General features: G+C 46.6%; 1 protein-coding gene across 6 annotated transcripts in view; it reads right to left on the minus strand.

Moving 5' to 3' along the window:
• The window catches only part of Rap1gap2 (RAP1 GTPase activating protein 2), a 236,800-nt gene that overhangs the window by 15,459 nt on the left and 195,369 nt on the right, over positions 1-25,972 (minus strand). For all 6 annotated transcript variants that reach the window (XM_047543935.1, XM_047543930.1, XM_047543933.1 and 3 more), the window contains 5 exons: positions 24,772-24,901; positions 22,165-22,320; positions 17,072-17,143; positions 16,425-16,511; positions 14,924-15,058 (listed from right to left, as the gene is read on the minus strand). In XM_047543935.1, the coding sequence (XP_047399891.1) occupies positions 14,924-15,058; positions 16,425-16,511; positions 17,072-17,143; positions 22,165-22,320; positions 24,772-24,901 (580 nt within the window). The remainder of the gene's footprint in view (positions 1-14,923; positions 15,059-16,424; positions 16,512-17,071; positions 17,144-22,164; positions 22,321-24,771; positions 24,902-25,972) is intronic.

Here is a 25,972-nt window from a genome sequence, read left to right on the forward strand (position 1 = left end):
TGCGTAAGTACAGGCACACAGCCACAGAGGCCCATGCCAGAGCTTACACATTCTGTCCCATGCTCTGACAAGGCACCAGACAGGGGCCATAGGGGTCAGCGTCCCAGGTCCCTACAAGGTGGGTCAAGGTTGTTATCCTCATCTTACAGGTAAAGGAAGTGAGGCTCAGGGCTCAGGCAGCCGGTGTGACACTGGCCCAGTTACCAACCCCTCTAAGTACAGCTTCCTCATTTGGAAAACTGGAATTACTTGTTCCACACAGGATCGAGGTGGGGATTAAGTACATTAAATCAGGTACTGGACTGCACGTTGATTCTTTGTTCAGAAAACTAACCTTCCATTCATGTCTACAATGGACTACCCTTCTGTGTCATCCCAAAGTGTGCTTTGTGCAACTGGGACTTCGTTCACCCTTGGTGAAACTGTGAGGAAGTCCTGCTCGTCTGTGCATCAAACCCCACATCGAGTCCTCCCTTCCACTTATGGGGCTGAAGGCACACTTGCTTTCCAAGCCCATGGTTGCATGGCTGCTGAAAGAGGAGACGTGTGCTCACACCCAGCACCTGCTTAAGGGGCATGGGGCTATTCAGGCCTCATGAAGCCTGTGCCCACCTAGGGCCACCAAAGAGCCAGGGGCACATTGGCAAACAATGAAGCATTCAGGAGAGGATAACCAGGATGGTCAGGTTTGCCAGAGTGTGTGTGAGGATGAGAAGAACAGCTAAACCACAGGATCAGCAAGACCACAGTGGGGATGGACCTGGGGTGACGGCCAACTCTCAGGTTGCTCCACAGGGCAGTGTTGCTTGTATGAGACTAAAGGGGAAAAGTGATAGGAGGAATGATGGAGAAATGATGGGCACTTCTCAAGAAGTGAAGTCCTGGAGGATTCTGGCTATCTCATCAATGATGCTTTCTTTCAGTCCAGAAGCCTTCAAAGATGGTATGAGAATTCTAGGAGGTTCTCTCCAGTGACTCCAAAGAACTAAAGTCACCTCCCTTTGATCTTTCATTCAGTTGCTGAATAACAGAACCAGGTGGCAATGCAAACTAGCTGTCAAAAGCATGAAAGCCTCAGGGTGGCACAGCTAGGATTTATACTTGAACTCTCAACTCCACCACTCATGATCTGGGTACCCTACTCAGGGTACTCATAGCTTCTCTATGGCCTGTCGGCGAAATGGGATGGAGGTTACCTCCACCATGGAGCTGCTGTGAGAATACACAAAAGTCTCCCAGAGAGAGCACAGAGCATCAAAAGTACCTCTAAATGTGGTTACTCCTATTGTTAAGAATAAGAATTTGTCCCACGCTTCCTGTGTGCCCAATACTGTGCCAGGAACTGACAGAACTGTAGTCCAGAGGCCAAAGGAGTATAAGACATGGCCCCTGCCGCCAAGAAGTACCCAAGATATATTCCTCAATTGGGGCAGTGTTGCAAGACTCAGGGTTTGTGGGGTACTCCATCAGCATTAATTAGCTGCTCAGGGACCCCAAGGACAAGGATTCCTGTATACAGAGGTTATACAGGAATATAACAAGTACCAGTCCCCCAGTTCTCCTTGCTGACAGAATCACAGTCTGACCCAATATCTCCTCCTCCTCTGTGGGACACAGGAATAAGTCATGATCAGTCTGAAGCAGTCACTTAACCCCTTAACCCATCCCCTTGTCAGTGGAGCATGAGGAACCTTTGCTGGGAGCATTGGAGAAAGGCTTCCTCAATGATTCCCAAATGAGATGTGACAAGTCTGCACCTGAGACATACGGCAGCCCTATTGGGGTCAAGCCTGAGGGACAAAGCTGATGAGCCAGGCATGCAGAAGAAAAAGAGAGGAAGAACCTGGAAACCCCTGACCAACTGAGCCACAAGTCACCTGGTTCTTCTTGGTGCATGAGTAAATGGACTTAGCATGTGAGCCTGTCTAGGGAGGATGTTCTCAATCCCAGCTCCAGAAAACAGATGCAGAAGGGCTACAAGTTATGGGTCTGCTCCCTTCCTCTCTGAATGTCAGACCTGTGAATGCACCTCAATCGCCAACTTAGAGGTCTCAAGTAGAACAAACTCCTTCCCTCCTGCGAGGTACCCAGGGAAGAGCTCAGTCTATGCCAAGGTAGTTCCAGGAAAACAGCATGAAGAATGACCCAACCTAAATATCAGGTCTCTTGGGGACCTCTTTAGACCAGGAATTCTCCAGGCTTGGAAATTTCAAAGAAATCCATCCTGCCTGCCTTTTCTATCCTGACAAGGGAAGCAGACTCAGGAAAGTTGTTGATAAATAAGACAGTCGCCACGATGAGGTACTGAGAACAAGGCATGGAGCCCACCAGTCTAATACTCCTGATGTCATATGGTTTCTCAAGTCTGAGTCAAAGATGCCCCTTGAGGGACATCATCTCTCTCCCTCTCTAGACTACAGAACAGAGTCGCCTAGCAACAGTGTTCCTGAGACATGGTTGGAACAGTCAGCATGTTCAATTCACTCATCACCGGAGCATCGTAAAGTCATGTACCCCTTGGGAAAGATGAGGCAGCACACAGCGTGTCCTGGAATGAATGGTGAGTTTCCTTAAATGAGGTGAGTGCTCCATAAGTCTCAGCACCTTTACACTCCTTGTGCCCTCTTGTGTTACCACCACCACTACCACATTATCAGTGTCACTTCAAACTCATCACAGATGATCTGATAAATTCCTCACCATCTTTTTCCCAGAAAGGATTTGATGTGGGGAATAAGCCCTGTGTGATGGTTTCTGGTCTAAGCAGCTTCATGTATGTGATCTTATTGAACTCTTACAGTGCTAAGGTGCAGGGAGGGCAGGTACTGGCTAAACAGAAAAGGTTTGGAAAAGCGAATATGCCCAAGGCCATGCAACAGGTAAAAGATGGAGCCAGGACCCCAGGCTTCCAGACTGAAAAATAATTCAACTGGCTGATGAACTAAGGATGAGTAGAAATCAGGAGGTTTCAGGGCACTCCCTCCCCACCACAAAAAAAAAAAAAAAAAATCTCAGAGGCTTCTGTCAGGAGGACACAGTCTCCTCAATTGTCCCTGATGCTACTGTCAATCAGAGAGGTAAGTCTGAGGAGAGGATGGGCTGATGGGTGGGCAGGGTGACGGTCTGCTGCTGCAGTGATGGGAAGGGGCTGGGACCTGGCCCTCCCTTTGCTCTGCGTGTGCACCTCTCTGAGATGCTTTCTTGATACAACATGGCAATGGGCCCTCCAGGAGGAGCTATCACAAGGACAGCAAGAGATGGTGTGTGCCCAAGCCTGGCATAAGACCTGACACTCAGGGTCAGCTCTCCTGCCCCAATCTTAGTGAGAGGGAGGTGATGGTTTACCTCCAAGCCCTAAAATAATACTTGATTTGGATGAAACTGCTCAGGGATCTGATCTAAAGAACTTCACATTTCAATCTAATGGTCAACTGGATCAACATGCTGGCCTTCTCAAACTGGACAGAAGAGTCCAAGAAAGGGGAAGAAGAGAAAAGAGGGTGGCAACTATGAAAAGAGGAAGGCAGGAGAGAGGACAGGCGCATGACGCCTTTGCATGGCTTTGGGAGGTCTCCAGGGACCATGAGGACTGTCTCCAGCTTGGCCCCTCATCCCGCCCCAGCAAAGCTCATGTACCCTGCACTGGCATCTTCCAGGGCTGGCTGCTCAGTGCCTCCAAGGCTGCCTGTCCTAGTGGTGAATGGCCTGACCTTTGGAAAGTGCCAAGCTGAAGTCTTACATATATTCCTAGAGCTTAGGGTCTCGGACCAGTCTATTGGATTATTTCACATGATTGTCCCCTGCTGTCCCCAGACTGCTGTCCTCCTAGCTAATCATCTCCAGTTCCATCAAGTTCCCTAGGTCACTATGATATCCCAGCCCTCATTCACCTCCCTGCTCATCTTTGGGGGAGTGAGATTAGAGAGATGGCATTGCTTTCTGGTTGCCCATACATGTCACTTGATCTTAGCCACGAGCTTGAGCACCAGTTAGCTTCACAGAGGAAGCAATTTCCTTCCCTGCCAACCATAGTGCTCATCTCCTTACAAGTGGATTTTATGAATTGCTTCCATTTAACAAACTCAACTCAAGGAGCAAAAATCAAGGAAATGAGCACCAAGGGGGATGCAAGTATCAGAACCAGACAAGTAACAGAGGCAGAGTCCCTGGAAACAAAGATGCTAATTTCCTGCCTGCTGAGATGGCTCCAACTGGGGAGTGCTCTTAGGTCTGGCACAGGGCTTTCTGTTCCTCTAGCAGGGTAGGAACAGAACAGAAGCTCACAGGTCTCCTCACACAGATGTGGTTCTAAGCCATGAGCTGAGCAGGGCCACTTGCAAGACCTGAGCTCTCTCTTACTGGACCCCCCCAAAGGCAGTGGAACCATCCTGACTCTACAACTTCCTGTCTTGTGAGGAAAAGAATGGGGTAGAGATGCCAAAGGTTGGGGATTCTGCCTGGGCTCTTCTAGGCTCCATCTACCATTACTGGTACTGCCTGGACCCCATAGAGATATGGCCAGAAATATGTGTGGCCTCTCCTGCCACTAGGGGTCAGGTCAGACCCATTCAATAACAATCACAGTCCCTCAAAGGCTGGGAGAAATTAACCTGGCAACTTCCAGCTTGCAGTGGTTCCAGTTCTGTCCTCCCTTATCCTTTGCTTCTATACAATGAGGTCAGTGGAGGGCTGGGCCCATTCAGTGTTTCTCCAAACGTGACACACACATGATTTATGCTCATGTCACATGAATACATCAAGCATCATCACTTTCTTCTTATTTCATTATAGACCAATCAAAACCTTTGTCAATAGCTGGCATGGGCTGAGAATGGCATTTGAGAACAATACTCTGGAGATCGATATCTTTCAAAGGTGACTGATGTACAGTATTTTTTTATAAAGAAAAAATGTTCTTGCAAGACTCCCAAGAATCTGTCCACAGACCCCCACAGGCTGCATGTGTAATACAGCTGACTATGTTCCCTGTCTCATTCTGTAGAAACATCTTTTAATTGTGAATCATCACTGCAAAAGTTTAGTCTTTGTCACTGGAAATTTTCGCATCTTAATGTTATAATCTAAGTGAAAATGGAGACTTTGAAAGGGTCGGTAGAACTGGCAGGGTCCTGACAATACCTCTAGGCAGCTCAGTTTGAAAAGCAGGTCTAGAGGTCCATAAACCAACACATCTGAGTCTTGTGGAGGAAAAGCTTTAATAATAGCCAAGGCAAATGAAGCGAGATGTAAAGAACCACTCCACCTGCCACAAGGTGCCAGGCAGCACAACCCAGGGTCATGGTGAGTCCACTTCTTGAAGCCCAGATAAGGCCAAGGCCCTTTAAGGTGCAGGAAGAGCAGCCTCAGGAGAGGTGAAAGGATAAATGATCAAGAAAGCTTTCGGCCCTGAATTTTCTCAATTATGTTCCTATTTCTCAATCGCATTATATCTACCTGTAAGATGAGGTCTTTGACAGGAAGATTTAACATCCGAGTTTTCTTCCCAGAATCATTTTCAGGCACCACTTCATTCAAGAGGGATCCCGTGGATGTCAAAGGGAACTAGATGAGGAATACCAATAATTCTAACACCATAGCTCTGCTTAATGCACCCATGACAGAAAAAAAAAGCAAAACTAGAGACATTTTCCCGAGCTGAACGAGAACCTGGCCAGCTCAGGCCTCTCCATGTGGGGAGATAAGAGTGAGAGATTGAAAGGAACAGGGCTAGAGAATATGTGTTCTCCAGGTGAGGGGAGAAAAAAACTGATCACTATCAACTGAGCTCTAAAGCTTACTCTGTGACTGATTGTGACAGTCCCCCTCTAACCCCACAGTGCAACTGCAGAGACAAGCAGAATGGAGAAATGGGTGTTCTCAAACTTCAGTTGCAAAGATTTGGGGTTGAAAAGAGAATTCCCTTCATTATTGACTCAAAGACAAGAAATAATAAAGTTCTGAAGTAGCTCCTCTCTTGGAAACCCCTTTAGAAATATGCCAAATGCTCTGGAGTCAAACAGAGGCCAACTGCTACTCCTGTCAGAGGCAGAGGACTGGACAAAATGGTCTCCTCAGGCCACTGTCCTATAGACCTACCCTCTGTATTTAGCTACTGGGTCATCTCATTCACTGGATGCCATGGGCAGTGTCCACAACCTACAAGCTTCTACAGATTATAAAAATACTTGAATCAAGAATAAACAATTGGAGGTTTTCAAGATGGCGGACTAGAGGGCGGCTGCATTTCATGTTGCTCCAGGACTCAGGATTCAAAAGAGGAGATAGTGAGTGACTTGGGACCAACTCAAAGCCGCTGGGTGAGTCTCTCCCATTGGGGAGGTGTCCCGGATGGGGCGGTAGCCCCCCGGAACGCGAGGAACTTTATGAAGTAGAGTTGCTCGGCGAGACACCCCTCCCCCCGCTGGAGTGGTAAACACGGACCACTGGGAACTTTGCAGAGAAAGCTGCTCAGCACAGCGCTTGGTTTCAGAGTAAACTGCCGGGCTTCGGCGGCTGCCCAGGGGACGGCCTGCATAGGCAGGCGATTAGGTGCAGAACAGGGTCCCAGGTCCTATGCGGCTTTTTGGTGGAAGAGCTGCAGAGACAAGCTGAGGGGCGGAGCAAAGGTTCCAGGACTGCCGGCAGATTCTCTGAGGAGAGGCAGCCAAAGGAGACTCGTCTGCGAAGGGTGAGGCTCCCAGTCCCAGGAGGTAGGTCCGGGCCCCTGGGAACATTGCCTGGGAAGGCTGCCCTGCCCAGGTGGTAATTGTGGACTGAGGGGAACCTCTAGGAGGGGAACTGACCAGCGAGACCTCCCCACCGGGTGAATCTTCCCCGCCGGGTGAGGTTTTCCCACAAGGACGGTAAAACCAGAGATACAGGCCCAAACAGGCCTTACCTCAGCCCGAAGCCTAGTTCCCCTTTGGATGACCATTGGTCAACAAGTGGAGGCACCTCTGCCCACTAGCAGGGAATATACCCCACCTGAAGACCACCACCCCTAGAGAGGCAGCTTCCTTGGGGAGCACCGCATTATCAACTTCCTCCAAGACTTCAGGCTACTGAAGGATAAGAGGGGATACACTAGCAATCTTCAGGGACATTATAAGTCAATAGAGGAAATCTGCGACATCTCAGCAGTCCACTGATACCTGAACAACATGAGAAAACAAGGGAAGAAAATGCCTCAAACAAATCTGGATATTACATCAATAAAATCCAATGACAGCATGGTAGAAGAAATGTCAGAAAGGGAGTTCAGAATGTACATAATTAACATAAGGGAAGCAAACGATGAAATGAAAGAGCAAATGCAGGCATTGAATGAACGCACCAATCGACAGCTAAAAGAGCAAATACAGGAAGCAAAAGACCATTTCAATAAAGAGTTAGAGATATCAAAAAAAACCAAGCAGAAATCCTTGAAATGAAGGAAACAATAAACCAAATTAAGAACTCCATAGAAAGCACAACCAATAGGATAGAACACCTGGAAGACAGAACCTCAGATATTGAAGACAAAATATTTAACATTTAAAACAAAGTTGACCAAACAGAGAAGATGGTAAGAAATCATGAACAGAATCTACAAGAACTATGGGATATCATGAAAAGGCCAAATTTGAGAATTATTGGGATTGAGGAAGGCTTAGAGAAACAAACCAAAGGAATGAACAATCTATTCAATGAAATAATTTCAGAAAATTTTCCAAATCTGAAGAATGAAATTGAAAATCAAGTTCAAGAGGCTTATAGGACTCCAAATACACAAAATTACAACAGACCCACACCAAGGCACATTATAATGAAAATACCTAACATTCAAAATAAAGACAGAATTTTAAAGGCTGTGAGAGAAAAGAACCAAATTACATTCAGGGGGAAACCAATACAGATATCAGCAGATTTTTCAATCCAGACCCTAAAAGCTAGAAGGGCCTGGAACAACATTTTTCAAGTCCTAAAAGAAAATGGATGCCAACCAAGAATCTTATACCCAGTAAAACTTACCTTCAGATTTGACGATGAAATAAAATCCTTCCATGATAAACAAAAGCTAAAAGAATATACAAAAAGAAAGCCAGCATTACAGAACATTTTCAGCAAAATATTCCATGAGGAAGAGATGAAAAACAAAGAAGCAAATCAGCAAAGGGAGGAGCTATCCTAAAGGAACTCTCAAATAAAGAGGAACCAAGTCGTGTCAAAAATAAACAAATAAATGAATAAAATGAGTCAAATGACCGGGAATACAAATCATATCTCAATTATAACCCTGAATATTAATGGCCTGAATTCATCAATCAAAAGACATAGACTGGCAGAGTGGATAAAAAAGAAAGATCCAACAATATGTTGCCTGCAAGAGACTCATCTCTTAGAAACAGATACCCATAGACTAAAGGTGAAAGGATGGGGAAAAACATACCATGCACATGGACCCAGCAAAAAAGCTGGGGTATCCATCCTCATTTCAGATAATGTGGACTTCAAGCCAAAGTTAGTCAGAAGGGATAAAGAAGGACATTTCATACTGCTTAAGGGAAGCATAAATCAGCAAGACATAACAATCATAAATATCTATGCCCCAAACAGTGGCTCACCCATGTATGTCAAACAAATCCTTCTGAATCTCAGAAACCAAATAGACCATAATACAATAATACTAGGTGATTTTAACACGCCTCTCTCACCACTGGACAGATCTTCCAAACAAAAATTAAACAAAGAAACCATAGAACTCAATAACACAATCAATAATTTAGACTTAACAGACATTTATAGAATATACCATCCAACGAAGAGTGAATACACTTTCTTCTCAGCAGCACATGGATCCTTCTCTAAAATAGACCACATATTATGCCACAAAGCTAATGTTAGCAAACACAAGAAGATAGAGACACTTCCTTGTATTCTATCAGATCATAATGGATTGAAATTAGAAATAAATGAAAGAGTAAAAAACAGAAATTACCCCAACACCTGGAGATTAAACAATATGCTATTATATGATGAATGGATAACAGAAGATATTAGGAAGGAAATTAAAAAATTCTTAGAGGTAAATGAGAACAAAGAAACATCATCAAAATCTCTGGGACACTATGAAAGCAGTACTTAGAGGAAAATTTATTTCATGGAGCACATTCAATAAAAGAAGTAAAACTCAACAAATAAACGACCTAACGCTACAGCTCAAAGCCCTAGAAAAAGAAGAACAGAACAACACCAAAAGTAGTAGAAGACAGGAAACAGTTAAACTCAGAGCTGAAATCAATGAAATTGAAACAAAAGAAACAATACAAAAAATTGACAAAACAAATAGTTGGTTCTTTGAAAAAATAAACAAAATTGATAAACCTTTAGCCACACTAACAAAGAGAAGACGAGAGAAAACCCAAATCACCAAAATTCGGAATGAACAAGGAAATATCACAACAGACACGACTGAAATACAAAACATAATTAGAAGCTATTTTGAAAATCTATATTCCAACAAAACAGAAAACCTCGAAGGCATCAACAAGTTTCTAGAGACATATGAATTGCCTAAACTAAACGAGGAGGACATACACAATTTAAATAGACCAATTTCAAGTAATGAAATAGAAGAAGTCATCAAAAACCTACCAACAAAGAAAAGTCCAGGACCTGATGGGTTCTCAGCCGAGTTCTACAAAACCTTTAAAGAAGAGCTCATTCCAATACTTTTCAAAGTATTCCATGAAATAGAAGAGGAGGGAACCCTCCCAAACTCATTCTATGAAGCCAATATCACCCTGATACCTAAACCAGACAGAGACACATCGAGGAAAGAAAATTTTAGACCAATATCCTTAATGAACATCCACGCAAAAATTCTCAACAAAATTTTAGCAAATCGCATACAAAAACATATTAAAAAGATAGTGCACCATGATCAAGTGGGTTTCATCCCAGGGATGCAAGGTTGGTTCAACATCAGGAAATCAATAAATGTCATTCACCATATCAATAGACTTAAAGTCAAGAATCATATGATTATTTCAATAGATGCAGAAAAAGCATTTGATAAAATACAGCACCCCTTCATGCTCAAAACACTAGAAAAAATAGGGATAGTGGGAACGTTCCTTAACATTGTAAAGGCCATCTACGCTAAGCCCACGGCTAATATCATTCTAAATGGTGAAAAACTGAAAGCATTCCCCCTAAAATCTGGAACAAGGCAGGGATGCCCTCTTTCACCACTCCTATTCAATATCGTCCTTGAAACTCTAGCCAGAGCAATTAGACAGACCAAAGAAATTAAAGGGATACAAATAGGAAAAGAAGAACTCAAACTATCCCTATTTGCTGATGATATGATTATATACTTAGAGGAACCAGGAAATTCCACCAGAAAACTCTTAGAACTCATAAGTGAATTTAGTAAAGTAACGGGATATAAGATCAATGCTCATAAATCTAATGCATTTTTATACCTAAGTGATGAATCTTCAGAAAGAGAAGTTAGGAAAACTACCCCATTCACAATAGCCTTGAAAAAAATAAAATACTTGGGAATCAATCTCACAAAAGAGGTGAAAGACCTCTACAATGAGAACTACAGAACACTAAAGAAAGAAATTAAAGAACACCTTAGAAAATGGAAAGATCTCCCATGTTCCTGGATAGGCAGAATTAATATTGTCAAAATGGCCATACTACCAAAAGTGCTATACAGATTCAATGCAATTCCAATTAAAATCCCAACGACGTGCCTTACAGAAATAGAATAAGCAATCATAAAATTCATCTGGAAGAATAAGAAACCCAGAATAGTTAAAGCAATCCTTTGCAGGAAAAATGAAGCAGGGGGTATTGCAATACCAGAACTTCAACTATACTACAAAGCAATAGTAACAAAAACGGCATGGTATTGGTACCAAAATAGAAAGGTGGATCAATGGTACAGAATAGAGGACACGGACACAAATAATTTTCTCATACTAGACAAAGGTGCCAAAAATATGCAATGGAGAAAAGATAGCCTCTTCAACAAATGGTGCTAGGAAAATTGGAAATCCATATGCAACAGAATGAAACTACACCCATATCTCTCACTGTGCACGAAACTAAACTCAAAATGGATTAAGGATCTCGGAATCAGACCAGAGACCCTGCATCTTATAGAAGAAAAAGTAGGTCCAGAGCTTCAACATGTCGGCTTAGGACCAGACTTCCTCAACAGGACTCCCATAGCACAAGAAATAAAAGCAAGAATCAATAACTGGGATAGATTCAAACTAAAAAGCTTTCTCTCAGCAAAGGAAACTATCAGCAATGCGAAGAAAGAGCCTACAGAATAGGAGAAAATCTTTGCCAATCATACTTCAGATAGAGCACTAATCTCCAGAATCTATAAAGAACTCAAAAAACTCAACACCAAGACTACAAATAACCCAATAGACAAATGGTCTAAGGAAATGAACAGACACTTCACAGAAGAAGACCTACAAGCAATCAACAAACATATGGAAAAATGTTCAACATCTCTAGTAATAAGAGAAATGCAAATCAAAACTACCCTAAGATTCCATCTCACCCCAATTAGAATGGCGATTATCAAGAATACAAGCAACAATAGGTGTTGGCGAGGATGTGGGGAAAAAGGTACACTCATACATTGCTGGTGGGGTTGCAAATTAGTGCAGCCACTCTGGAAAGCAGTATGGAGATTCCTTAGAAAACTTGGAATGGAACTACCATTTGCCCCAGCTATCCCACTCCTTGGCCTATACCCAAAAGTCTTACAATCAGCATACTACAGAGATACAGCCACATCAATGTTCATTGCTGCTCAATTCACCAAAGCCAGATTGTGGAACCAACCTAGATGCCCTTCAGTTGATGAATGGATAAAGAAACTGTGGCATATATATATACAATGGAATATTACTCAGCCATAAATAATGATAAAATTATGGCATTTGCAGGCAAATGGATGAAATTGGAGAATATCATGCTAAGTGAGATAAGCCAATCTCAAAAAACCAAAGGAAGAATGATCTTGCTGATAAGTGGATGATGATACGTAATGGGGCGTGGGAGGGGTTAGTTTTAGGGTTAGAGTTAGGGTTAGGGAGGGGGGCAAGAATGGGGGAAGGAAGGACTGTATAGAGGGGAAAGAGGGATGGGAGGGGTGGGGGGAAGGGAAAAAATAACAGAATGAATCAACCAACATTACCCTATGTAAATTTATGATTACACAAATGGTATGCCTTTACTCTATGTACAAACAGAGAAACAACATGTATCCCATTTGTTTACAATAAAAAAAAAGAATAAACGATTGTTAACTCTAATATAGAAAAAGAATCTTGCAAAACATAAAGTGACAAATGTTTCATTGAATGTGTGCAAAATACAACATTATGTTAGCTAGTCAGCCACAGCTCAACTCTGTTAGCCCTGCGTAAATTACACTTACTGTGTGTTTTGATCTGGAATGTCCCCCAAAGGCTCGTGTACTGAGGGCTTGGTCCCCAACGTGGCAATGATCAGAGGTGGGGTTTTAGAGGAAGTGATGGGATCATAAGGATTCTGATCTCATCAGTGAATTAATCCATGCATGGGTTCATAATTAAATGAACTATGGGAGTTGGTGGAAACTGTAGAAGATGGGGCTCAGTTCCAGGAAGTAGATCACTAGGGGCCTGCAATGCCCTAGAAGGGTATATCTTGTCCCCTGCCTCTCTCCTTTCTCTCCACCACACCCCACCCTCCCACCCTGCTTCCTGACTGCCATGAGGTGAGCGGTTTTGCTCCTCCATGCCCACCTCACCACTGGCTCTGAACCAACAGAGCCAAATGACTGTGGGTTGAAATCTCTGAAAACTATGAACCAAAATAAATTTTTTCTCCTTTAAGTTGATTTTCTCAGGTATTTTGTCACAGTGATAGAAAGCTAACATACTGTGTGATATGGACCATTTTGACATGCTTGATATGAAGGAAGGCAGAGCTTCCAGAAGAGTCCAAAGCCTTAGAAAACCTCTAAATGGTCCTGCTTATCTGCCTTTCCAGATTCAAGCTCATTTTCCTATTATCTGGTCTCACATTCAGCCCTCCCTCAGCTAGGCTATCCAACCCAGCTCTCTCTTTCCTTTTCCTGTTCCTCTCTCTCTCCCTGTTCCTCTTCTCCCTCATTCCTCTTACATCTTGATCCCCACAATTTCCCGTATTTTGCCCTGGCTGCCACTGTCCATCAGGACTAAAGCAGATGCCCCAGGAATCTTCCACCAGCCTGGGCAAGCAACTTGGCTTCTTCCCCCACCCTCATGAGGAATCTCAGCAGCTGACTGCTGCTGACCAGCAGAGCCATGCCCTGCTCTCCATGGTTCAGCCAGTGAGGGACTGACCCCACACCTGCCCAGGCCCAGGCCAGTGTGGGTGGAATCTTAATGGTTGGAAACTGGGAGGGAGTATCACATAGCTGTTAAGAACACAAGGCTTTGGAATCTGGGAGACCTGAATTCAACTCTGTCTCCAGGTGACTGGGACAAATTATTTAGTCTCTTTGAGTCTTAGTTTTCTCATATGTAAAATTATACCTGTAATTATTAAAATTGGGTCTAAATTATTATACCAAAATTACTATATCCACAATAATAGTTTTCCCTACAGAACACAGAGGGCAGTTGGAGCTTTAAGATAGGATAATGTGTATTAAGCTTTAACTTCATATAATAATAACAACTCACACTTGAGCATTTACAGTGTTGTAGTCAATATGCACTTCCCAGCCATTATTTCTATGAATTCTTTTTTTTTTTTTTTTTTTTTTTTTCACAGTGCTGGGGATTGAACCCAGGGCCTTGTGCATTTGAGGCAAGCACTCTACCAACTGAGCTATATCCCCAGCCCTATTTCTATGAATTCTTATAACAACTCTGTGATGGTGGCCTGATTTATCATCCCTGTATCATTAACAAGTAAACTATAGCTCAGAAACTTTAAAGATCTCACCCAAGACCATGCACAGCTAAGATTTGAAAGCAGGAAAGTCTAACCCTAACCTACACATACTTCCCCCAAAATAGAAGCTTTATGAACCACTCTCCAATGGGCAAGCCAGAAGGACCTTGACCTGAGATTGTGAAAACCTAGTTGAAACAAGGATCTACTCTGTGGCCTCTCTCAGTCTATCCCCATGTGTGTTAGTAGAAATAATAGGAAACCATCCAGCTAACCACACAGGATTACAGCCAGGCTCAAATCAGACGTTGGCTGTGTTGCCGTGTGGACCAACAAGGGCTCATCTAAAACATGATGAGCCTTGTCTGCCCACATGCCAGTTCTGTGGCTATACAGGCTCCACTTGAATATGTTCAGGGACAGGGAGCTCACTGCTTCCTTTAGCAGCTTGTTCTGGTTAAAAGTTCTTCACTTTGCAGATCCAAAGGGACTTGCCTATATCTCCAGCCCACCAGCCCAGCCAGGTCCCCAGGGCCTTGCCAGTTGGAAAGAATCACTGCAGCACCCCACACCAGCTGCAGGAGACCCCTAAGGTTTGTGTTTGTACACTTGCTTCTCCCGTCCTGCCCTGGACACCCTGATCCCAAAGGGAAACAGATGAAATTAGGAATATTCTTGGTTTCCACTGGCTCCTCTCCAATTGCTCTCTACCTGTCCCTGCTTATCGGATTCCTGGGCCAGGAGAAGATGATCCAGGCCAATGGAGGGTGGAGAAGATGTTGGAGACACTGTTGGCTAACTCTGACCTCTCACGCTCCTGATATCACTGCTCTGTGTAAACACCTAGGATGCCCCCACTGGTCCTGTCTCTTCTAGCTGGCCCTAGGGCTTTAGGGCTAAAATCTTTATGACAATAGATCACTTCCTTTCTTTGACTCACCCTCTCTGGCATAGTAACCCCCAATTACCTCTGTTTCCATACCTTAAAAGACTCCAGGAATCCTCCGTGGCCTCCATTCTCAAACTTGTCCTCCTCTGGGCCCAGTCCTAGCATGGCCTGTGTGTGAGCATGGAGTTCATCATGAAGGTTGTCCAGGAGGGCAGCCCTTGTCCGGTCCTAGGAGGGAAGAGGGTGAGGATGGAGGATTTGGGGCTGACAACAAAGGTGTGCCCTCTCTTTGTGGGTTACACACACCCAGCCTGAGGACTGTTACGGTGCCATTGCATCCCAGCCAGTGTGGACCTGCAGCCAGGCTGGGCTCCATGCTCACAATCACTGCTGTGACAGCAAATGCTCTGGGCTCAGCCCCCTGATCTCATTGCTTTGCCCCTTTCTCCCTGGGTCATCCCACTACTTCCACAGTTCTCTCTGGTGACTCCCCACCCAGATATCTACCCAAGCCGCACATTCATGAACCCACCTGCCCATGGCTCTTCTCCAGCCAGATATTCACACCAGGGCTATGCGTGCAGCCTCCAGGGGGCGCATTCGCACAGATGGCCCTTTCAGTAACCTGCCTTGATAGGCACCCCAGAGCAGCGGATCCTAACAGAACAGTCTCCCAGTCACCCCCAAGTCTACCACACAGCTGAAGGTCTGAGAGACCCTACAATTCCATTTCCCTCCACCCATGCTTCCAGGAAGACTTCATGTCTTCCTGACCCTGACTCTGAACCATTTCCTCCTATAGGGTATGAGCCTTCCTCATCTCTTAGACTCCTATTAATTGCATCTAACTGACCACCTTTCCTGTTCCTTCAGCCTGTCCTTCTCACCAGTCCCTCTAACATGAAAATAGAATGTGTCATAGAACTTTCTAGCACCCATCACCTCTAGCTCACAGTTCTTGATCTAACCCAACCTCATCTGCAGCTGAGCGCCCCCCATTCCACCCCCCATGAAGTCTCTTTCGTTCCATAGCAGACTCCCAGGAGCTGCCTCCCGGAGCCGTGCTTTGACTCTGTGTGGCCTTTGCTCATCGTTCCCCATGCCTGGAATAATAATCCCCACTCTTGCCTCCTGGCAAATGGTCATCGGATATTGAGATTCAGAGACTCCGGAGCCACCCACTCCAGGGAGCCTTCCCTGAACACACTCCCAGTGCCCCCCTCCCAAGTCACTGTCCTCTAAGCAGTGCTGGCTCCTCATGGCCTAGGGCTGGCACATTGTATTAAACTGTCTCCCACCAGCCTATGAGCTCTGTAGGACAGAAACTGTCTTGCTTATCCCTATACTCCAGGGAATAGAACAAGGCCTGGCACATAGTAAGTACTCAATAAAAGTTGGGTGAATGATTGACAGACCTGGAGTTTCCAAAAGAAGAAAGCAGTCCCATGATGAACACGGGGTCAAGGGCTTAGAGGGGCAAAGATGCTCCCCATGATGAGAGCCCCAAGATGAGAACAGACCCCAAGATGAGAGCCCCAAGGGAAGCTGGTTAAAAGCAGATCAGGAGGAACACCTTCAGAAACTGTGCTCTCACCTCCAGCTTGGCAAACTTGTCCGACTTGCAGCAAGCGTTCTCGGCATTGGTGAGCTTGGTGAGCAGGAATTCCCTGAACTCTGGGCCCTGGAAAAGACAAGATGATCCAGAGCTCTCCCACCCTCAGTCACTGCCAAAGAAGCTTCAGTCATAGTCTTAGGCAGGCAGAAAAGGGGGTCTGGAAACAGTCCCAGAAGGGGCCCTCTGACATTTGATCATTTCTAGCCAGGCCAGGTCCACCTGCTAATATGCCATTATGGAAACCAGCTGGTCCTGGGACAGCAGCCCTCCATAGGGTACTTCCACAGTGGAGGCAATTCTCCCCCAAGGCTCCTTGGGCAGGAGCATGGTATGAAAACCCTTCATTAGACCACTAGAAGAGTGGAGGATGGGGATCAAGAGAAGTACTGGATCATAATGGCCAAATTATGTTACATGCATGTACAAATATATCACAATGTATAATTATAATGTACCCATAAAAAATTAAAATTAAAATCCCTCCTCTGGCAGGCAACCCTGGTATCAAACACCCTGATAAGTAGACACCCTAATGTTTCCAGCCCAAATTCTGCCCATTCCAACATTGCTAGACAGGTATGGAAACCTAGAATCTTAAATGTGAGAAGAGTGGAAGAGTGTCCTACCTTCTGGAAAACAGGAGGGCTGGGCAAAGGTGGGCCAAAGGCAGGCACATCTTCCCGTGCAGTGACAGAGACCTGAATGAAAGAGTCACATGTGGGCCAGGAGAGAAGAGATCAGAGTTGTCTTTCAGGGAGCCATGCTTTCTTGGGGGTGCAGGGTGGTTATCAGGGATTGAACCCAGGGGTACTCGACCACTGAGTCACATCCCCAGCCCTTTTTTATTTTTTATTTAGAGACAGGGCCTTGCCAAGTTGCTCAGGGCCTCGACATGTTGCTGAGCCTCCTGCCTTAGCCTCCCAAGCTGCTAGGATTACAGGTGCACGCCACTGTGCCCTGCTGAGCCACCACTTCTTTTTTTTTTTTTTTTAAGTTGCAGATGGACACAATGCCTTTACTTTATTTATTTTTATATGGTGCTGAGGACTGAACCCAGTGCCTCACACGTGCCAGGCAAGCTCTCTACCACTGAGCCACAACCCCAGCCCAGAGCCACCACTTCTTAACAGCTAATCCACTCACCTTCTCCCCGCTCCCCTTCCCAGAATACAAATAAAGTGCCCCGATAAGCATCACCAGCACAGGCCTTGAGTCATTGTTCCTAGAGGTGGGACTGGACAGTGAGGAGCCATCCACATCCTCTCCTCTGCCTTCCTGGGTGCCAGAAGCAAGTATGGCAGAATGACTGACAGGGCTGAGGAGCAGCAAGGTCCCTGATTATAACACAGTGCAAGTGTCTGGGAGGTGTCATTACTTCATTCAACTGTGATGGTCATCCCATGGAGAAAGCACAGGGAGAGTTATTACCTCTGTTTTCCTGATGAAGAAACAGATAGCCAGAGACATGGGTGAGTCCCACAAAGTCACACAGGTGATTAGCCACAGAGAGGAACAAAGTTTCTAGATCTCTCCTAATCCAGTCTGGGGTTCTTCCCCACCATACTTCAAACCCAGCCATACTTCAGACTCACTTCCAGTGTTTAAAAAGTAAAATCAGATTATATGAGAAGCTTGGGGTTCCTGGGAGCCTTTGTATAGCCAGTGGACCAGTGTCTGGGAGCCCTGGCCCCATACACAGGGTCAGCCATTCTGGCTGACGCTTATCCTAACAGATCTCCATGGTCAGGATGAGAACTGAGAGTGGGGGGACAATCAGGCTCAAGCCAGCCTCAGTGAGATCTAACTGCAGAGCAAGAGTATTCGGGTACTCTGCATAAAGGGTGCCCATGCTCAGGGCAGGTCCCCTACCTGACCCGCTCTGAGTGGAGGTGTCCTGGTTTCACCTGCTCTCAGCCCCAGAGGCACAGGGCTCTCGGGACACTGCCTGCTCCTTTGCCTCAGCAGACATGAGCAGACCCTGGCCTACTGCCAGCCCCTCTGGCCTGTGAACTAGGGCAGATGCAGAGAGCCTGCCAGACCGGGTGAGCAGGCAGCCCGGAGCCGAGCCAAGGAAAGGCCCTGCCAGAGTCCAGAGGGGAGGAAGTGGAGAGGGTAGGTCAATACCGGCTTTCTCTCCCCAAGCTCAAGTCTGTCTGCACAGCCCAAATTGCTCTGCCTAGAGTCAGGAAATGCTGTGTTCACTGACATGATTTCTGGACAAGCTCCAGCTACCAAATACAGTTCCCTACCACCACCCACCATGCACTGGTGGCCCAAGTCAAGAATTCCACCCACGGAGTCAGAATTTGGAGTGGGCTACAGACATCTGGGATACCTGGGACAAAGGACAGAAGCAGGCCCAGAGGCCCCCACCCCATCCAGCCCCGCTTCCTTCTCAGGCCTGCATCAGAGTGGTCGGTGCTGACAGGGTATTTTCAGACATGCCTAAATCCATCTGAGTCTCCCTGACAGAGAAGCCCACTGCAACAGTGGTCAGAAACACAGGGGACAGGGGCCTTTCTGGTGATACCCTTCAACTTCCATCCTCAGCCTGTTCCCCTCCTGACCCCATTCCAACAAGGCAGTCTGGTCTCTGTGGTTCCCTCCTCTTGAGGATGTTGCTTCTGAAAGCAGAAGTTGCCTGAACAGAGCCCCTCCTCCCCTTCCTGTTTCTAAATTCAGCCAGGGCTCAGAGGTCACAGCAGCAGCAGGTGCCCTGGGGAAGAGCATCTTCATGGCTGGAAAGCGGAAGGAGCTTGGGTGTGGAGGCCAAGAGGATGCAGCAGGAAGGCGGGGGATCTGAGCACTCGAAACCCGACAAAGTCCCTGCCCAGGTGTGGGCTGTCGCCTCAGAGGGCTGTGGAGTTAAGCTTGTTAAGCAACAAGTGTTGGGATGGGAAGGGGAGAGCTTCCCCAGTGGTCTGCTCCACAGAAGATTCCTGAAACCTTCACAGGACTTCAGGAAGGGGGAGGTGACCCCAAAGAGGAAGAGGAAGGAGTTCTACTGATGGCTGAGCTGGAGTTTCCTCCCAATCTGGTGGAATGGGGACTAAAATTCCTACCTAAAAAATAATCCCATGTGACTCTTCTTGCACACCTGAATTTGTGAAGCCAATTTCCTACCAGCTCTGATGGCTTCACAGATAGACCTGGGTAGGAATTTCAGCTCCATGGCTCCCTGACTCTGTGGTCTCAGCCTTAAGTGGTCTAAGCTCTGAGACTCAATCTTCTCTCTATAACATCAAGCTAATAAGAGAGAGTGCTGGAAGGAGTTCACAGGGGACCTAGTCCAACTTCCTCATTTCATACAAGGCCCAGAGAGGGAAAGGAACTGATCCAAGGTCACACAGCAGTCAGAGGCAGGACCAGAACCAGAACCCCAGCCTACCAATACTTTGATTGGGGAACCTTACCTGAACATTTCCACTTCTGTTCTTCCCCCTCTCTTCTTCTTTCCTGTTGCTTATGCCTCCTGGGTATTGCTCAGTCCCTGAGGAAATCCCCATGTCCTTTGTTGTAGCCCCTAAACCTTCAGGAGTCAGCTAGGGTCCCTTTCACCTGGACACCCTAAGGAATCTAACCAGGCCTCCCTCACAGTCCACATATCACCCAGGCTGCTGCTGGGGTGCAGGCAGGCAACATGTTGGGAAGTGCCTTGGAAGGTTGGTCTCTCTCCCTGCCCTCTGTATCTCTGGCCCCATTCCCACCAGGACATCTGCCAGGCAGGTGAAATACAAGGTCAAGATCCCAAGTCCTGAGGACTTGGCCCTGCTCCTCTGCAACTCTGCACCTGTCTGAAGACAGTGCTTTGCCCTGGACTCCAACCTGTGGCTAGGAAAACTGGGTGAAGATCTCTAGCACTGAAGCTGGAGGAAGGGTAGTGCTTTCTGGATCTCTGATTGTTCTCTGTATGGATGCACCTCTACACTAAGCTCTTGGGAAAGTGGAGAAGCCAGGGACTGGGGATGTAGCTCAATAGTAGAGCACTTGCCTAGCATGCATGAGGCACTGGGTTTAATCCTGAGCACCATATAAAAATAAAGGTATTGTGTCCAACTATAACTTTAAAAAAATTTTTTAAAGAAAGTAGAGAAGCCAGTTATCTAAGCTCCATCTCCTATAAGGAATGAAAAGCAAATACTAAATGTCCATGAGAGACCAACAGATGAGCCACATCCAGATGACTTTCTTTCAGGGCTCCTTCTCCACGGCTCTTCCACCTCAGGAGGCTATTAAAAGAACCAGTGGTTATTTGAACTGTCCAGTGGCTGAACTACACTCACTGGCTCCTCCGTCTCTTGTCTGGGGTCAGCCAGGACCTGTAGGCCAATTCTGCACGTCACTTCCTGGTTCCCCACCCCCAGCATGATGCCTGGCGCACAATGGACACTGAAGGAGTAAACTCACTTTCACCAACAAATTCATCAAGCAGCTGCAACAAGGATGCTCATTTCAGTCAAAGCAGGTGATTCCATAGCTTTCTAGGAAATGGCCACACCACAACTGCTCCAACCTTTCAGCTAAGATTGCTCAATGTCAGAGGAACCCAAACTCGCTCACGTAAGGAAATTAGCTCAGCACAACAAGAGGGATTTGTTTTTTGCTAGCTTTTTCTTTCCTTTCTTTTTGTTAAGTCTCACATTTGGCTTTAAAATTTGATGGGAATTTTGCACTGAATACATCTATGTTTGTACTGACGTGTGAGTGACATAACCATACATACCAAAATTAATACTTACAAAGATGGCAGTGAACCCAAGGAATCAGCCCTGACCTAAGTTATTATCTAGGAAATATTTCCAGGCCTCATTGTCTCCCATTAGCAATGACAGGCTCATCTCTCCTCTCCCAGAGAATGGTGGTTCCCAACACTTTGTGAAGCAGGGAGCCCTTTAACAATGTGATCTCTGGCCTCTCTTCCCAGGAAAGGCAGAAAAATGCACCAACAGCAGTTGGTGCCAATCCCTGCAGGTGGGGGTGGGGTTGTGCAGAAACTGACTGACACCTTAAAAACCCTGCCTCAGCCTCTCTCCCTCAGGTCCTATGCCCCTAGAACCACCATGACATAGTGTTCCATCTACCCAGAAGGTCAGGATTATTTCTTGTGGACAGGAGGAAGGTAGCCATCAGGAGTGGGCAGATGAGGGCTGCCAGGACAATGGATTGCTCTGTGTCTGTCCCATCCCCACTAGTGAAGACCATGAATCCATCTGCCCCATCACCCCCTGGCCAGGAGACTTACAGGGGTCTTGCATCCCTGCCTCCCTGAGGTCTTCAAGTTAAGACCGCCCATTGGTCCAGAATGACCAGACCAGAGGGCCGGATCTACCACACCCATGCCCCCTTCGTCCTTCTCACCAGAAACATTCCCCCTTCTCTTTCTTCCCTCTGTTTGCTACCACCCCTCCCTTCTCCTGTGTCCTCTCCACTCTCGTACCTCCCACTCTGCCATATCCTAGAACCTGACATTGCTGCATTCCAAATATGGCATTCAGGGCTTCTGGAACCTCAAGTTAGATGCTTAGAGCCTGCAGCAGCAAAATGGGTGGGATGACCTGGAAAGGTGCTTTCCTTCAAGAGTCTAGCTCCAGATCCCAGAAACCTGACAACTCAAGGAGCTCCAATACTGTTGACAACTAGTGACTTTTGATATCGAGAGTCCACAAAGTGTGGGGAGGCGTTTGGGTCTTGACTGGCTCCAACAAGGCCTACTCCTTACCTTGTAGGAGGGAGTCTCTGTGCCTGGGCTCTCAACCTGCACAACAATGTAGGCATGTAAGAAATTGGAGGCAATCATGTCTGGGACAAATGGTGTGTTTTCTTCTTGGAAGATGATGGCCACGATGTCGTTCCCAATGTGTCTCTTTCTCTGGAGCTAAACAAAAAGTATTCTATCATTACACACCAGTTAGGAAGAGCCTGACAAAAGAAAAGATCTGTACAAGAAATTCCCATTATTTTACCTTGGTATGTAAATCCTGGAGCTCTGAGACCTAGCTCCAGGGAGCTTTTTTCAATCCTTAGAAGCCACCAGGAAGAAAAGAATGAGGAAGATGCCCAAGTTGTTAGGTAGCAGCCACTGAGCATGTAACTGAGCTCAATGGTATACAGAGCCCTAACTCAGGACCCAGGGAGAATATTTAAAAGGTGAGGCTGGAGTCAGATGCAGTGGTACATACCTATAACCCTGGTTACTCAGGAGGCCAAGACAGTAGGGTCACAAATTTCAGGCCAGCCTTGGACACCTGTCCCACCCAAGAAAGGGGAGGTTGGAAAGTGGGGGGCTGGTGATGTAGCTCAGTGGTAAAGCAACCTTAGATTCAGTACCACAAAAAAAGGGCGGGGGGAGGATTGGGTCTGGCCCCAGGAGAGCTGTAATTGATCTGGGCAGAATGACCTGAGAACCCTAACAAAGCTGCCAGTCAGCAAGTGCTAAGTTGGCTGCTGCACACGAAATGCCTCACAGCTCTGGGGATAGAGAGGAGGGATAATCAAAGGGCCTGGTAGGAACCTGAGAAGGCTTCCTGGAAGAGGAGATGAGGGTGTGAGGAGTCCTGATGGAAATGTGGATAAGAGGTGGGGCTGGTGAGTGGGTGGAGTATTCTGCCAGAAGAGAGCTGGCCATGCTTAAGGGGCTCTAGTCACCAGGGTGAGAGAGGGGGGATGGAGGAGGGAAACCCCACTCTCTCAGTTTCCTAAATAGTGCCACATGCTTTTGCATGTGATCTTGATCACTAAACACCTACTATGTGTCAATAACTGTGTTGGGCTATTCACATGCATGATCTCAAATGTTAAAATCCTCCTGTAAAACTATGCATTTGTTCCTTTATTAAGCACCTACTATACGCAGGTCCTATGCTCAATCCTTTTACATGGAGTTTCTCATTTACTGAGCACTTGCCATATACTGAGCACCGTGCTGGGTACTTTTATGCAAATTATCTCATTCCACACACATCCTCCCATTTCTTAAGAAAACTAATATTTATTCAGTCCCTGCCAAGAGCCATGCTCTGTGCCAAGGTACACTTCCCAATTAACATATGCCAAACTGAAGTAGCCTGCGAGAACAAGCCCCAGGCTGGGGCAGCAGGTGAGGGGGACCATGAGGGAGCAGAGACTGAAGGTGAGCCACTATGAGAAAGCCCACTCTGGATACAAAAGGAATCCTGCTCCCATTTGTTTCTGGAACATTCAGTCATTATTTGAGAGCCAAATCATAATTTCATTTGCCAATTTCCTTTTTTCCTAAGAAGCCAGCACTATGTTTACAATTTTACGTCTCTGCTCCCTCTCGGTTCCCTGCTCAGAAACAAAATAGGTCAGAGTTTGGGCAAAGACCCATCTGCCCTTCTTGTTTTCCCAGAGACAGAAAAGGGACCAAAAAAGGCTGAGGCAACCAGCATCGCGACCTCCAAGATCAGCTGCTTTTCAGAGGGAAAGCCCTCCCCAGGGATGTGTGGCTGTCCAAACACAAACATGAACGAGGCTGAGCAAACACTAGGAACACAGGTCTGTGAGTACAGGCTGGATTCCTGCCCACAGGCAGGTGTGCCGAGTGAGGAGGGGCATGAGGAGGTCCTCATGCAGTAAAAGCTCTGTCACCAGGGCAGCAGGGAGGCAAAAAGTCTAGTGTCCTTGGGCAGGGAACAGTTGTTACATAGGGAGTGGCCACATGCCAGGCATCCATCACAGTAGCCCTATATTCAGAAACTTAAGTGAGCCCATAACAGCTCTCTGACATAGGGCTGCTATCTCCATTCTACAGAGAAGAAAATGAGGCAAAAGCTAACCAGTTGCCCAGAGTCACACACCTCTAAATGGCTCAGCTGGTTTCAAGTCCCCACCTGCAGATGGGGTCATGCACCCTTTATCTCTAAGAGTTCTTATATGATCGGAATCATAGGCTCTGCCCCCAGCTCAGCCCCTAACTGACTGGGAAATCTTAAGGAGGTGTTTTTTTCTATTAGTGCTGGGAAAGGAACCCAGGACCTCCTCATACATGCTAAGTCCCCACTCTACAACTGAGCTACACCCCCAGCCCTCAAGAAAGTCTCTTAAGGGCCTGCCCTTAGACTGCAGTCCAAGGGCATCTGTCAAAGAGGGAATAACCAGGAGTACTGCCCTGCCTCCTGCACTGGATTGCGAGGTGCCACCCTGGTGAGACAACACAACAGAACAAGCTGCGACCTGGGATGCTGAACATATTGTCCTCTTAATTACGCAAAGGAAAGCCCCCTTGTCATCCCCCAGGCAGGTCAGCCCAGGAGCAGGCCTTCAAGGGCCACACCCAAGCTCCCAAAGTTCTCCAAAACCAGGCTACCTGTTGGGCATCACCCTCGGTGAATGGCAGCTTTGTGGAGACGTGAAACATGATCTCCCGGTCCCGGAAGGTTGTGAACACTGACTCCACCCCTGTCTGTCCATGGGTCACATCCAGGCCTCCTCGGAAACTGTCAGTAAAACAGGGCAGGAGCAGGAGAGAAAGAGTGAGGGGAAGCAGGCAACGTGGTGCAACCTCCCCTAAGGTTATGAGGCAGGTGGTGGGCAGATGGAAGAGCTAAGGGAGGAGTAGAGGGCAAAGGAGAGAACAAGGGGAGGAAAGCAGGGAAGGGTGTTCTTCTGAGCAGACTAGCCTGGAGTTCTAATCAGACATCCATTGTCTAAATAAAAAGGCAGAACCTCCAACCCACCCCTTGTTGTGTCCCCCATGCACCACTGTTCATGTGGGAAGGGAGGCCTGTTGTCCAAGATCCCAGACAAATGCCCATCCCAGCTGCCAGGCCCCCAAGGCTGGGCACAGCTCCATGCTCTCTGCAAGGCCATAGCCACGTCATCTGCCCAGAGCCAGGGCAACCAGCCATCCTGCTGGATGATGGTGAGCTCCTCAATGGCTCCAGAGTCAGCCAGGAGAGATAACAGATGCTTGGCTTGTACCTAGCTAGTTCCTGATGTGGAGGCCCAACTGTGGCAACACCCAGCTTAGGGAAATCCAGGGAGGTCCCTTCTCGGACTGCCTATTCACAGACAGGAAAGAAAAGCACAAAGGAACTAGGTGGACTTTCAAAATCTGTTCCTTCTGCCTTTACAGAAAAATGGCTGCCAGCTCCAGACCACATCCTTCAGCAAGGAGAAGAAAAGGCAGATGCAGGTTCCTTAAAGAAAATGAAACAAGATGGTCGCTGGATGTCAGTCTCCCAGCCCTTAATACCAGCCAGAAAATGTGCTCAGCCCAGCATGGCAGAAAGGATGTTAGATGGGTTGTCGGATATTTCAGGTTCTAAACCTGCTTCTGGCACTAAGTCAGCTCATAACCTTGGGCATATCACTTAAGGGTTCTAGGCCTCGGTTTTCTTCTTCTATAACATAAAGGGATAGTATTACATATCTCTGGATCCTTCTGGGATTAGCATAATATAGTTCATCTATTCTAAGACCCACAATTTTAACATTTTAACATCACAAAAATCAGGACACCTCAAAATGATGGCATCTTAAAGTCAACAAAAGACTACAAAATAAGA

The sequence above is a fragment of the Sciurus carolinensis genome, chromosome 3 (genome assembly GCF_902686445.1).
Source record: "Sciurus carolinensis chromosome 3, mSciCar1.2, whole genome shotgun sequence".
In the NCBI taxonomy this organism is placed as follows: domain Eukaryota; kingdom Metazoa; phylum Chordata; class Mammalia; order Rodentia; family Sciuridae; genus Sciurus; species Sciurus carolinensis.